The following is a 13,497-nucleotide window of genomic DNA, read 5'->3' as shown; positions in this document are numbered from 1 at the left end:
ATTATGAGCTTTTATTCTCATAAATACAAATGCGTTAGTTGAGATTTGTTAATCTAGGGGGATGTAATGGGACGAGACACTGCTGATTTTATATTGGAAACTATGGTGTGGCTGTTTTCAAAGTGCGTCCGATGCTGCTGGTGTTTGATTTCATCATAATCATCATATATATAATATATCATGCTATGTAATATATCATGGAGACAGTTGTTTTAAGGAGGCGTTAGTTGGGATTTGCTCATCTTGGGGGTGGAAAACGACGAGACACTGCTGATTTTGCATTGGAAACTATGGTGTGGCTGTTTTCAACGTGCGTCCGATGCTGCTGGTGTTTAATTTCATCATAATCATCATCCACCATCTTCCTCACCTCATCCAGAAAAGGTTTGACATCTTAATATATTCTAAACTGTTTTGTAATATGTGATCAAATAACATTATTGGTATTATGAATGAATTATGAACTCTTCAAAAAAATGTTTACCTCATCCAGAAAAGGCTTGACAGACAAGATAAGGTATCTAAATATTTTCAATACAGTGATGTTATATGTGATTAAATAAACTTTTGTATTATTAAAGATAAGTTATTCATATGTACAGCATAGTTAGCCAGGTTGCCACGGGTAACAGAATCCGTAGCTACCGTGAGTTCAAACAGTTTCACTGCTAGCGAGGTAAAACCTGATAACACTGCGACATGCAGGCAAAAGTTGACTTGGAAAATTATTGGTGAGTAAATCTTGCTCATATGCATCTAAATAACTACAGCTTATTATGCCCATATTTTTTAAGTATTGGACAGTGAAAGAGGGACATTAAACGGGCTAAAAGAGCAGGGGAATGACTGAATGATAAAGGTAAAGAAAAACTACCTGAAAAACTTTATCTTATCTGATGGAGATGGTAAAACCCAGGAAGAGACTTTAAAAGAGGGGACGGACAAATTGTTTCTCAGAAGAAACAGGCAGATGAAAATAAAATTAGAGACATCAATTTCAGAGCAATAAATACGATTTATTTTAACAGCATATTTCACCTCATATTATATGATTTGAAACAGGCGATCAGCCGATGAGCTTTATTCAGCTGCCTCTTTACCCTAAAACACACCAACAAACAAAAAGTATTGATCAGGTTCATTTCAAACACCTTTAACTTGCAGTGATTTTCTGCCACAATAATTTTCAATTTGTATTTGTTTACCATACAGAATTGTATATTTACCTTTCCAGAGTCACGGGTCTTGGCTCTCATCTTGTTGACCTGGGACTCTGCAATGTCAGCACGCTCCTCAGCCTCCTCCAGCTCATGCTGGACCTTCCTGCACTTGGACAGGTGGACATTGGCCTGCTCCTCCTGGAAGACAGTACAGGGCAAATGGTTAAATGACCAGCAGATATACTGCACATGAGATATGATGTCATATTGAGTTGTCATTGTTTAAAAATTAATGTTTTGCCCTTACCGCTTCCTCAGCATTCCTCTTGTACGCCTTCACCTTGAGCTGCAACTTGTCAACCAGATCCTGCAGCCTGGAAACGTTTTCTTAACCTTTGTCCTCCTCAGTCTGTAGTTGAAAATACATAGATTTGCATGTTTTAAGGGAAGTATATTATTACATTTTTGCTTGATTTGTACAATGCACAGCAAATGTCAAAGGGCCTGACTCTACCTGGTAGGTGGGCTCCTTCACTCTCCTCTGAAGCCCTTTGCGGACACCCTTAGCATCTGCTCCACGTCTCTGCTCAGCGTCAATCTCACAACTCAAGCCTCGCGCACCTTTTGAAAAAGACAAATGCATGCACAGTTTAAGTTAAAAGTGTTTTGATGTTTTAAAAAACTTTGTTCTATGTGTATAATTCTAACATGATTCTCTTACCTAGACTCCAGTTTCTGGAGCATGCTTCTTGCCACCCTTCTTGGCCAGGTTCTCAGCCTCATCCAGGCGGTGCTGCAGGTCATAACAGCAGCCTCCAGGTTCTTCATCCTCTCCAGGTGGGGAAGCTAGTATCCTGCTCCTTCTTTGGCTCATAGCCATCATCGCAGCCTGGAAAACACAATGTTTGGTTAGAAATGTCCAAAAAAGCAGTGAAAGTAGAAAGTATTGATAATAAGTAAAAACTTAAAGCGTACATCAGTGATGGCTTTCTTAGCCTATCCTCTGCATTCCTTGCTTCCTGAACAGTGTCATCAACTTCACTCTGGACCTGAACCAGGTCAGTTTCAAACTTCTTCTTGGTGTTCAGAAGGCTTGTGTTCAAGGATGAAAAAATTAATTGACTTGAGTAATCAACATTTCATGTTGTTTAACGTTTCATTGGTTTTATATATTGAAGTACTGTATTTGTTCACCTGAGGTGCAAGAAGTCCAACACGCTCACTGGCATCCTGCCAGCTCCTGTTCAGCACGACTTTGCGACCTCTCTCTGTCTGTTCCAGAGCAGCTCTAAGTTCCTCAATTTCAGCTACCATCAACAGACCGTTCCTGCGATCCACCATACAAACTTGTTCCTTAAGGTCCTCCTGGGCTCTAACAGCATCGTCAAGGTGCAGTTGAGCATCCTAGTGAAATGATAGCAGGAAAATATACAGATGAAACTCAAAATGTACTGTAGGTGCACTCACTATACTATAGTTGTACAACAACCAGTATATACAAACAATACCTTCAGCTGTAACCACATTCCTCAGCTGCTTCTGGGACTCAAGCCTGGCGGTGGCATAGCTCAGCTGAATCTCCATCTCATTCAGGTCTCCCTCCATCTTCTTCTTGATTCTCTCAGGGCATCGTTCCTGCTCTGACCTCAGAATCCAGAGTGCTCTGCATAGAGTCAGTCACCCTCTGGCTGTTTCTCTTGATCTGCTCCATCTCCTCATCTTTTCTGCCAGCTTCTGTCCACCTCACCCTTGATCTGGTTGAGCTCCAGCTGAACACGCAGGATCTTAGACTCTTCATGTTCAGAGTTCCCTGACATCATAGAGTAAGATTTGTGTCCTTACCATCAGGGCTTTTGGCCCAATATGCATTGTCCTAGATTTGTAAATTTTCACCTCAGAAAATCTCCCTGGATAAAACAAACATACCTCAGCCTCCTCAAGAGCTGTCTGGATCTCAGATTTCTCTGTCTCCACCTGCTTCTTGGACTTCTCCAGCTCATGGATGTCTTGCAGTCTCACCGATCTGTTCAGTCAGATCAGAGATCTCACCTCTGCAGAAAGAAACATATTATATCGTCAAATGTAAATGTAAATTATGAACACTAACACAAAATGTGTTGAATGTAATCAAGAAGACAATCAGGTAGGAACTAAAACACCATGAAATATTAATACACATTATTCCGTTATCAGGTGGAACTCACGTTGCAGGTTCTTGTTTTCACGCTTCATGGTCTCAGCTGATCCAGAGATTCCTCATAAGAGTTCTTCATCTTGAACAACTCAGTGCCGGGAAAACGAGCCTCCTTCAGAGATCCCTCAAGCTCTGACTGACCCTCCTCATACTTCTGCTTCAGTCTGCCAACTAAATAACACAATTTATTGTGTTCAGATAGATATTCAACTATACAAAGACAAGTAAAAAAACAGTTGTAGATTGGCCACCTTGTCGAAGTTCCCTCTGCTTCTTGTCCAGGTTAGCAGCCAGCCCATTAGCCCTCTCACATCAATCATGAGTCCTCCACCTCACTCTGCAGCCTCTATTGGGTTCTTTTCTCAGAGAAGCACACTTGGAGTTCACAGCCTCAATCTGCTCCTCAGCCTCCTGAAGACGCTGAGCCAGCTTTCCTTTGGAAACATTTGCAAATTTTCTCTCAATAAAAATTTCAATATCTTGTAACCTTTACAGATATTCTACATATCCAAATTAAATAAAGACACTAAAGTGATATATTTTACTTTAGCTAAATGTGTAAAATATATGCAAAGAGAGAAAATCTAGTAATTTAATTGTTTGAATGTTACTCTTGGACTCCTCAAATCTCCTCAGTGCGCGGAATAGCATCAGTTTCATGCCCAGCTACTCCCACTGGGCCACACTCACTGTTGGCCTTGGACATTTCACGCTGCAGCTCAGCCTTGGCCTCCTGCTCCTCCTCAAACTGTTTCCTCGGCAGGTCACAGTCATGGCGGGCTGATTGCAGTCCATGGGCAAGAGCATTCTTGGCCTAGGATAAATATGATTGAATGTATTAGAACATTTAAATCTTATTCAACAGACAGGGGACACTGAGAGTTTTCTTACCTTAACCTCCTCTTCAATCTGTCTCTTCAGCTCTTCAATCTGTTGTGTAGGCCTGTTTGCCTCTGGTCAGCTGGGAGACAGAGCCTCTTCTCTTCAATTTGACTGAACTCACCTTGTGAGAAAGAAAATTAAAGATCAAACATTAGTTTCTTTTCAGTTTCTGTTTGATCTGTCTTAAACTGAAGATCACTGTCAATTGCATACCATTTTCTGTCAGGGAGACGGGCTTTCTGTCCACCCAAGTCATTGCTTGTGAACATTTCCCTGTCATTCTTAGTCTTCAGTTCACTGGAGTGGTCCTCAAGTACGGCACATCTTTTCAAGATTTCCCTTGAGAAAAAGGAACAGAAAAACATTTTATTTTTAACACAATTTATGCCATTTTTTTTTTTTTTTTTTGTATGTATAAAAGTGCATTTAATATCTCTATTTCATTTATTTTGTACCTTTGCTTTAGCCGCACAGCCTCCATGTTGCTGGAGGGTCATCAATCTCCATTTTGTATTCACTCTTTTCCTTTTCAAGCTTCTGCTTGACAAGCTGGAGGTTGTCGATCTGCTCTCCCCAGCTCAGCAACGCTGTCAGCCTGCTTCTTGCGAAGGCGGAGCAGTGGCTTCATGCTGCAGGTGGACTCCTCAAGGTCACGGCAGACTTCTGGAACTCAGCTTCCCGCTTCTTGCTCATCTCATTACTTTCTTCACCTCTTTCTTCTTTACAGGCCTTGATGGCACCTCAGCCTCCTCTAGCCTCTCACCAGTCTCCTCAAGTTCCCTGGAAAGTCAGCCCTCTGCTTCTCAACCTTGCTTACAGGCAGCACGCTCCCAGCTCAATCTCCTCCTCCCAGTTCCTCAATGAGCCTGTTTCAAGTATATGTTTTATTGTTTAATAAACATTCAATGTGAAACACGAAACCTGAAAGCTTATTGTTGTATTTAAAAGCATCCATGTTGATTACCTGAAGCTGTGATCTTCTGAAGCTGAGATCCCATAGACTGCTCATCCTCAATCTTGCTAAGAGGTTGGCTGATTTCAAAGTCTTTCCTGTGAGGAAGCGACAAGTTCATAGTAAGAGTTCATTCTTACTATTGAACATGACTAGAAACATGATGGTAATTTGTAATAGGGAGGGAAACAAAGTTTGGATACTTTTTCCCTTTCTCCTCAGACTGCTGCTTGTCATTCTCAAGATCCATATTGATTCTGGGCCAGTTTCAGATCTCCCTCTCGAGCCCCTCTTGGCTCTCTCAAGTCCTCACGCAGTTTCTTCTCTTGTTCAGAGGGAACCCTCAAGCTGAACATTGAGACATTGAGATTGTAGATATTATGCTAAAGAATCTTGTTTTGTCAACCTAAGTGACTTTGTAAACTTATCATCGACTTGCTGCTCAAGCTTTGTCTTGGCCTTGGACAGAGTGTTGACTTTGTCTTCCTCAGCCTGCAGAGTCATCAAGTCTGTTGATGAGCCTCCTGAAGAGGCTTTCTTCTCCTTAGTCCGGCTTGTAATGCTCTCATCTTGAGAGGCCATCTCCTCTATCGGAGTTCTTAAACTATTTTTGAAGGTAGATATTATTAAAACACATAGTAACCATGAATTTACTTGATATATACACATTTTTAATTTACAAACCTTGTTCTCAGTGGCATGTTCTCCTTCTCCACCTTGGCCAATGTAAGCTCCAAATCGTCAATATCCTTCTTGAGCTCAGAACATTCATCTTACAACTTTCTCTTCTTAGTAAGCTCAGCATTGATTTCCTCTTCATCCTCAAGTCTCTCAGTTGTTTCTTTGAGTTTGGCCTCCATCTGAATCTTGCTCTTGATAAGTCCCTCATCTTTCCTCCAGCATCTGACAGATTATCTCCTTCCTGTGTCATTGTATGAACACATCAAGTATTAGCCCATCATTTATTTCACCTACAAAGCACTTGAACATTTTGCAGGTACCGTCTCGTTTACTTACGGATGTGACTTGGAGCTGCAGATCGTTCTTCTCTTGCAGAAGAGACACCATCTTCTCCTCTAGATCCTTCTTCTTGGCCAGGGCAGTAGCCAAGTCAGTTGTCATCTTATCATAGTTTTCCCCTTCTCTGAGACAGCTCTTCTCAGTTTACAGCACTCTTCAGCAGAGGCTTGATCTTGTAGTAAACCTTCATCCATGGCCAGTGTTTGACATTCATGAATGGCGCACGTTGTGCTGGATGGTGTAGATGCTTCCCTGTGAAGGGAGAATTGTTGTCATGAGAATTTTACTGATTTTCACCCCATGTCTTTGTGTCCAGAATTTATTGTTTTCAACATACCTCCTCTCCAAATCATCTTCACAAACTCCTTTCCTCATGAGGTAAGCACGGCAGAAGCCTGATCATGTGACCAGAGATGCAAACTTTTCATCTCTCATCTCCTCAAAAATTTACCCAGCAGACCAACCTTGAAGAACACCTGAATAAACAGAAAATATAAATGAACTTTCAGGTATCCTAAATTTATTAAAGACTCGCAAACCAAAGATAACTATAAATGTACACATAAGATACATGCTTTAGTATACCATTGTTGAGTAATTTCTCCAGGTATGGTCTAATTTTTACACCAAATTACTTCAAACATTTAATAAACTTTGAGGGTACAATGCTGATTATCAGACAAACAAACAAAATGAATAAGAAAAATCAACTTCATTTGTAATTTTACCAACAATAAAAAAAGGAAACATGGTGCTTACCTTTGTGTGTCCAAATCTGTACTGGTCATGATCAACATCAATCGATCCGAGCAGCTTTTCTGAAGCCTTCTTGTTGTCAATGAACTGGCCCTCAGGAATGACACTGGCATTCAATACCTTGTACCTTTAATACAAAAGTTATTTGACTCTGTAAGTATTTTTCTAGTTTTTGACAACATTTTTAAATGTCAAAAATATATCCATTGGTACCTCTGCTTGAAGTCACCATATTGGATTCTGCTGGGGAAACCTTTTCTGCAGATTCTGATACCCTCCAGCACACCGTTACACCTCAGCTGGTGGATGACCAGGAAGTTCTCCATCAGTCCTATTTTATAAGAGATTTCAAAATTACTTTTGTGAATAGTTATACTCCTCATTGAACCAGCACTGAACTGAAACCATACTTACAAAAATAAGCCATTCCCCAAAGGTTAAAATCTTACCTGGAACCTTTGTCTCATTGGGAATCAGACAGCGCACAAAGTGAGGATGAGTGCTCCTCCAAGTTGAGTCATCAAGCTTGCCCAAGTTTTCCTGTAGATACAAAAGAGTTAGTTAGTTAGTTTGTGTATAACATAATGTGTGATGTTATTTCTTGGTTTACAATGCCAAAGCTTACCCTAAACTGTGAAGACACAGTCTGCATAGAGCCACCCTTCTTCTTGCCTCCCTTCTTTCCTATCTCTGTTGATCATTTCAAGTAGAATTATTTTTGTGAGAAACTGAATACATACAGAGACAAATTGCTACATTTAATAAAGAGTAATAAAATATTAAAATATGTTTTAATTGACCAGTTAATTGTGTCATACCCTCAACAACAGGGGATACAGGCCAGCCAACCGTTTCCACTGAGGACTTCTGGTACAGCTGCAGAACAAGAGGAGAGTCATTCAATGGGTCCTTGTTCTTGTCCAGCCAGCCACCGATGTTGTAGTCCACTGTACCAGCATAGTGCACCAGGAGAAGTGGGCCTCAGCCTTCGCCTTTGCAGGTTTGGCTTCTCAAATGCTTTATTTTTGCCAAGATGCTGATCATAGAGCTTATTCTTGAAGGATGTCTGTAGCCCAACCAGGAACATGCACTCCTCTTCAAGGATGGAGAAGATGCCATGGGCTAAGATGAAAGTGCAGAGAGATAAAGTATATCATGAAGTGACTGGTGTTTTTTAGAAGATTACATACAATAGAATCACTAAATCGATGTTTACCCTTTCAATCAGCTCAATACCCAGGCGGCCAGAGTCATACCAAAGTCAATGAACTCCCAGATATTACCCTCCTTCTTGTACTCCTCTTGCTCCAGGACGAACATGGTGTGGTTGAAGAACTGTTGCAGTTTCTCATTGGTGGGGATTGATGCACAGTTGCTCCAGGTGTTGAACTGTGAGGGGACAAATAATCCAGCCTGATTGCTCATAGACAACAGGAAAGGCTTTGTCATATTTTAATAATGAGTTGCAGTGTATAGCGCTTACATCAAAGATTTCAAGCCCGGTATTATCCGGAACACCAATATAGTAGTTCCTCTGCTGTAGTGTCCAACATCTGGTTGATACGGATGACCATCCACAAGAACATCCTCTCATAGATGGACTTGGACAGGGCAGTCACTGAGTTACTCACCTGAAGAAGAATGAAAACATTTTTTTTTCTGCACTCTTCTCTATAGTTGTTTTGTAAAATGCTGTGCTACTGTATACCCTATATAGGTATAAAACTTGATTTTTGTGATTAATAGTCAATAAAAACATAACACACCCAGTACATCTCAATCTCTCCCTGTTTTCCGATGCACCAGGCGCATCCTGTGACAAATACATTCATTACAAACTCCTCCTTCTCACCCATAAATCCCTCCACGCCCTAGCCCCACTATATTTAACGCTCTCTCCTCCACCCATACACTCCGCTCAGAAGGCTGCGGTCCTCGAACTCCGGATTGCTCTCCATCCCCAACACTAAACTGCAGACTTTTTGCAGACAGAGCTATCTGTGTCGCAGCCCCCACTCTCTGGAACTCTCTCCCTGCCGAAATCCGCAACGTTACATCTCTGGACAGCTTAAAAAAACTACTCAAACACCCCCTGTTCACTAAGGCCTTTGGCCTCAGTTAATGCTCCACCGTGCCATTAGTGCTGTTTATTTCTATCCTGTTTTGTACAAATTACTTATTTCTTTTTATATATATATGTGTGTGTCATTATAAGAAAAAAAAAATTCACTAGGATATTAGAAATGTATACTTTATGTTTACCTGAGGTACAGTCTGTCCCTTGGTGACAAACTCATTTCCGACCTTCACTCTGGGATAGCACAGAGCCTTCAGCATGTCAGCGGAGTTCAGACCCAACAGGTAAGCAACCTTGTCAGCATCTGAAAATGGTTTCATTATTTATTATGTAGTATTGTATATATGTGTGTTCATGACAGAACAAAACCAGTGTGATTGAGAACTTCTGTTGTTCACTTTGATATGATATCAAATAGTCACCTTCTGTGCCATCGGGTTCAGCCTGCTCCTCACGCTGCTTCTGCTTGAACTTCATGTTACCGTGGTGGATCACAGCACCAGTAAACTTGTAGATGCCTATCTTCTCCTCAGCAGTGAAGCCCAGGATATCAATAGCATTCTGTGTTCAGAAGATTTATTTTTTACAAAGTATCTCCACTTTGGAAAATACATTCATAAGATCACTTTAGATATCATACACATCAGATGTATGCAGTATGTTAAATATTAAAACCTCGATCACTCACATCAGTGGCTTCCAGCTCAACTTTGTCATCAATGCTGGCCACAGTGATCTGACCCATGCTGATCAAGGGGAAGTCGTAGGGGTTGGTTGTGATGAGTGACGCCTCTGAAGATTAAAAACGTAATGAAGATTAAATACAATTTTTCAACAAAAAACAATCAGCATATGTTTAAAATCATGCAATCTGTTTACCAACTAGCTCCGGCTTGTGGTTTGTCATCATCTGGTAGAAGATGTGGTAGCCTCTCTCAGCAGGAAGCTGGTATGTCACTCTTGACTTCTCCAGCAGATCTACAAATGTTGATCATCAGTCACAACCTGGTCAGTCCTGAATTTCAGTCATCTACACTTGCTATGATGATTTTTACTTACATGTCTCAATGTCAGCACTGGCCAGTTTGCCAGTTGTGCGAAATGGATTCTGATGAATTTACCCTGTTTAGAAGATAGAAATTGTTATAATCCCCACATGACAATGTCTAACAAGAAATTTGTCTTGTAAAATAACCCCCATACTTACAAAGCCCGAGAAGAGTTGTCATTCCTCACAGTTTTGGCATTACCGTAGGCCTCCAGCAGGGGATTGGCTAATAATCGATCCTCCAGTGACCCCTATGATCCAAGGATTTCGAAATAAAATCAGAAAATAACCTTCTTTCTCGACATATACTCTACTTTACTTGGACCTCAATGGTGTCATCATAACATACCTGATATTTTTTACTTCCTTCTTCTTGTCTGCTCCTCCTGCCACTGCGGTGTGGCAAAGTACTGGATGACAACGTTTCGTGATCACAGTCTTTCAGCTTCAGATTCTCCACTGGGTATGAACACAGACTTATAAGAATTTGCTCCAACATATTTGACTCTCAAAAAAGTCAACAGATGTGAACTTACGTGATCAAGACAGACTGGTTCTCCCTATCTGTGAACATACAAACCAAATGAATTAAACACATTTCTTTCAGTGAAACATCATTCTGTATACTCACAAATTCTACAATAAGGACATACCAGTGAGCACATGTTCTGATAAGCGTTGTCAGAGACGGAGAAGATGTGGGGTGGAGCCTCCATACGCTTCTTATGCTCTATAGGCATTTACAACTTCAGAATCGTACACTGGGAGCCATTTTGTAAGGGTTAACAGTGGCACAGAGACAACAGAGTAGGTCTGAGAAAGTGAACATAGAGATAAACAGTTAACTCCATGTTTAATTTTTGATTTCCAATATAACTTATTGCACTTTAAAGAAAGTCTTACATAGATCATCCATGCTGCATAACGCTCTTTGAGGTTATACAGGACCAGAGGCTTCATTGAGATGGAGTCATCATGGCCATGTCCTCAATTTTGTCGTGCCAGGAGGGTTCGTGGAGGCGTCATCTTCTTTAACTGTCCTCTCCTGCAACAGGACATTGGTTACAATTACAACTGAGAACACATACTTTACTTTCAGTTGAGTCTTACTTTATGATACAAACCTCCTGAGTGTCCAGGACTTTGAGGGTGACTTTGCCACCATCTCTCTTGATGATTGTTCCCTTCAAGTACAGCTCTTTGACATCAGCCACATAGCAGGCGGCCTTGGCATCAAAAGGTGCGTTTTGAGCCTCAATTCTCTCCCTCTCTGGCTTACGCAGGTAAATGGCAGCCTTGCCATAAATGGCCATCTCCGCGTCCGTACTCATGGTGACAGTTTACTTCTGTGAGGCAATAACAAATAAGAGTAATGTTATTTATCTGTGTGAAACCTACTATCTTCAGCTGATGTAACTGAACTGAATAAAAAACTGCATTGAACTGCTTAATTAACCTATCTATATTTAATCGATGTCTGTCCATCACCACAAGTGACTTGACCTGTGTTTAGTTAATATTGATCTGAATAACTATAACCTGTACAACTGTATGAACAAAAACTGGAAAACTTGAAGAAATCTTTTGCATGAAATAAGTTAAAAGTTCATTAAAAAAACGGTTGCCTTTACCTGACCCTCTCTCTTTCAAAATCGGTTTTATTCCACAATCCTGTTGAAATCATAGAACATATTTTCAGTTAATGATGATAGTGTTAAAACTACATTTGTTAAACAACCACTGCTGATTAGTTAGTATTTTAAAGACATTGTCCATAAATATTTAAATGCTGTCAAACTGACAGAAGATATGTCTACCTCAAGCTGGAGTCTTCGGGGGTCTGCTACCACACTGGTGTGTCCTGTTGGACGCTTTATATTTGAACTGGCTTTGCTTACACAGCTGAAGTTATATATGGGACTTGTGCCAAATAGGGTGTGGATAAGAGTTTCAGTGGACATATATTGAAACAGTCCTAAAACAGTTCTTGTGCATACATACCAGCCCATGACCCCAATTTCTTTATTTGTTTATTTAACATTTTTAGAAAATTTAACAATTTTGAAATCTTCTCTTGTCAATCCAAGGATTTTCTTTTTAGCACAACACATAAGAAATACATAGGGGCATAGGTGCACAAGATGCAGTGGTATCTTTAATCATATGAGTTACAGTTGTATCACATATTTTATTTATAGAAAGTATCCTGTTCCCTCTGATCATGTCCCAGTGGCTGCCTTGGATGTTATTACCACTGAGTCAACAGTGAATGTCACAGCCTGTAAGATCTGTTTTCCATTTACCCTCTTACGCACAAATGAAGGAGCAGATATTCTTTAATTTCAATCAATACAGCTTTCTTCACAGGCTCTCATTTCAATCAGGTTTACAAGCGTGACAACCTTGAGCATCTTTATGGGCTTCATATCTATTTTCTGCCTTTTTACGAGTTCCAGGTTCCAGCAGTCCTTTTGGTTGGAAGGAAGCCAAGTATTATTAAATGTCGATATCGTAGTTTGATCCTAATGTGTAATTGCTATATTTAAAAGCATAACTACAATGTGGATGCTTGTCAAACATTGATGGGAAAAAAAATCCCATCAATGTTTTATTGGTATATTAATGACAGTAACCACAAGCGAAATGTCTGTTTCTGCATTTTTACAAGTTCAAGTTCTACCACTATAATAGTATATCAAATAAAAAGCTATAATCAACACACATTTGAGTAGCTCAAACTGCAGTAACTCAAGGTCACTTTTGGAATCTATATTTGCTGCAATGAATTGAAGTTGACAACAGCTGTTGCTGTTGCCCACAGGTGGTGGGTTTAGCATTCGGTAGTGCAGTGATACAGGTCAGACCAGGCTGTGATGCAGGATTATTCTCAGTAATTAGTAGAAGAAGACTTTTATTCTTTAATGGCAGCTTGAAATGAAACTACTATTTTAGATGATTTATGAACTTGAAGTTACAGCCAATTTTTATTCTGAAGAATGCAAAGTTTTGTGTTAAACAGGATTTTCTGAGTTTCAAGTTTTCTCATTCAAGTGTTAAAATTCCTTTCTCAGCAGGTATTAATCTTCCAGTTTATCATTTAAAACCATTAAAAGTTACCTACTTTTTCTGTCAAGTTTATAAAATTATATTGAGCAGGATAATTCCTTGGACAATCCAAATGAACTGTGTACTGACTTAAGGGTAAAACAATTTTTTTTATCCTTCATGCATTTAAACCATTTATTTTGAAGATGACCTACTGTAGAAGTATTTGGTTGGCATTAGATCAATTTTAAGGGCTTCATGTGTATTTTCTGCCTGTTTACAAGGTCAAGTTCCACCAGTCCAGAATGTTACTCCTTTGGTTGGAATTCAATTTAATTGGGAGTCCAATTAGAAGTAATTCAT

General features: G+C 40.0%; 1 protein-coding gene across 1 annotated transcript; it reads right to left on the bottom strand.

The window, feature by feature from the left end:
- Nucleotides 1–995: 995 nt before the first annotated feature.
- On the bottom strand, nt 996–12,027 carry LOC118109166 (myosin heavy chain, fast skeletal muscle). Its single transcript, XM_047339793.1, is given in 71 exon segments — nt 996–1,101; nt 1,227–1,358; nt 1,468–1,569; nt 1,675–1,781; nt 1,869–1,964; nt 1,967–2,003; nt 2,006–2,034; nt 2,037–2,049; nt 2,136–2,158; nt 2,161–2,261; nt 2,356–2,564; nt 2,664–2,780; nt 2,783–2,799; nt 2,802–2,890; nt 2,892–2,970; nt 3,083–3,165; nt 3,167–3,209; nt 3,365–3,400; nt 3,403–3,525; nt 3,603–3,788; nt 3,966–3,978; nt 3,980–4,168; nt 4,246–4,294; nt 4,296–4,325; nt 4,327–4,357; nt 4,450–4,462; nt 4,464–4,575; nt 4,692–4,728; nt 4,731–4,809; nt 4,811–4,893; nt 4,896–4,952; nt 5,201–5,286; nt 5,392–5,439; nt 5,441–5,536; nt 5,613–5,792; nt 5,873–6,086; nt 6,089–6,110; nt 6,206–6,352; nt 6,354–6,427; nt 6,430–6,455; nt 6,542–6,576; nt 6,578–6,655; nt 6,658–6,684; nt 6,968–7,091; nt 7,178–7,295; nt 7,414–7,504; nt 7,590–7,654; nt 7,783–7,935; nt 7,938–7,967; nt 7,970–8,106; nt 8,202–8,353; nt 8,448–8,505; nt 8,507–8,595; nt 9,227–9,345; nt 9,464–9,602; nt 9,730–9,833; nt 9,921–10,019; nt 10,101–10,139; nt 10,142–10,163; nt 10,245–10,340; nt 10,439–10,484; nt 10,486–10,548; nt 10,626–10,666; nt 10,758–10,814; nt 10,816–10,902; nt 10,993–11,046; nt 11,049–11,092; nt 11,095–11,134; nt 11,214–11,435; nt 11,721–11,760; nt 11,907–12,027. Coding segments are annotated over 69 exon segments (5,643 nt in total). The 5' UTR covers nt 11,421–11,435; nt 11,721–11,760; nt 11,907–12,027; the 3' UTR covers nt 996–1,080.
- Nucleotides 12,028–13,497: the final 1,470 nt, after the last annotated feature.

Source organism: Hippoglossus stenolepis, chromosome 5 (assembly GCF_022539355.2).
Source record: "Hippoglossus stenolepis isolate QCI-W04-F060 chromosome 5, HSTE1.2, whole genome shotgun sequence".
Classification (NCBI taxonomy): Eukaryota; Metazoa; Chordata; class Actinopteri; order Pleuronectiformes; family Pleuronectidae; genus Hippoglossus; species Hippoglossus stenolepis.
This window is presented reverse-complemented; position numbering and strand designations above follow the sequence as displayed.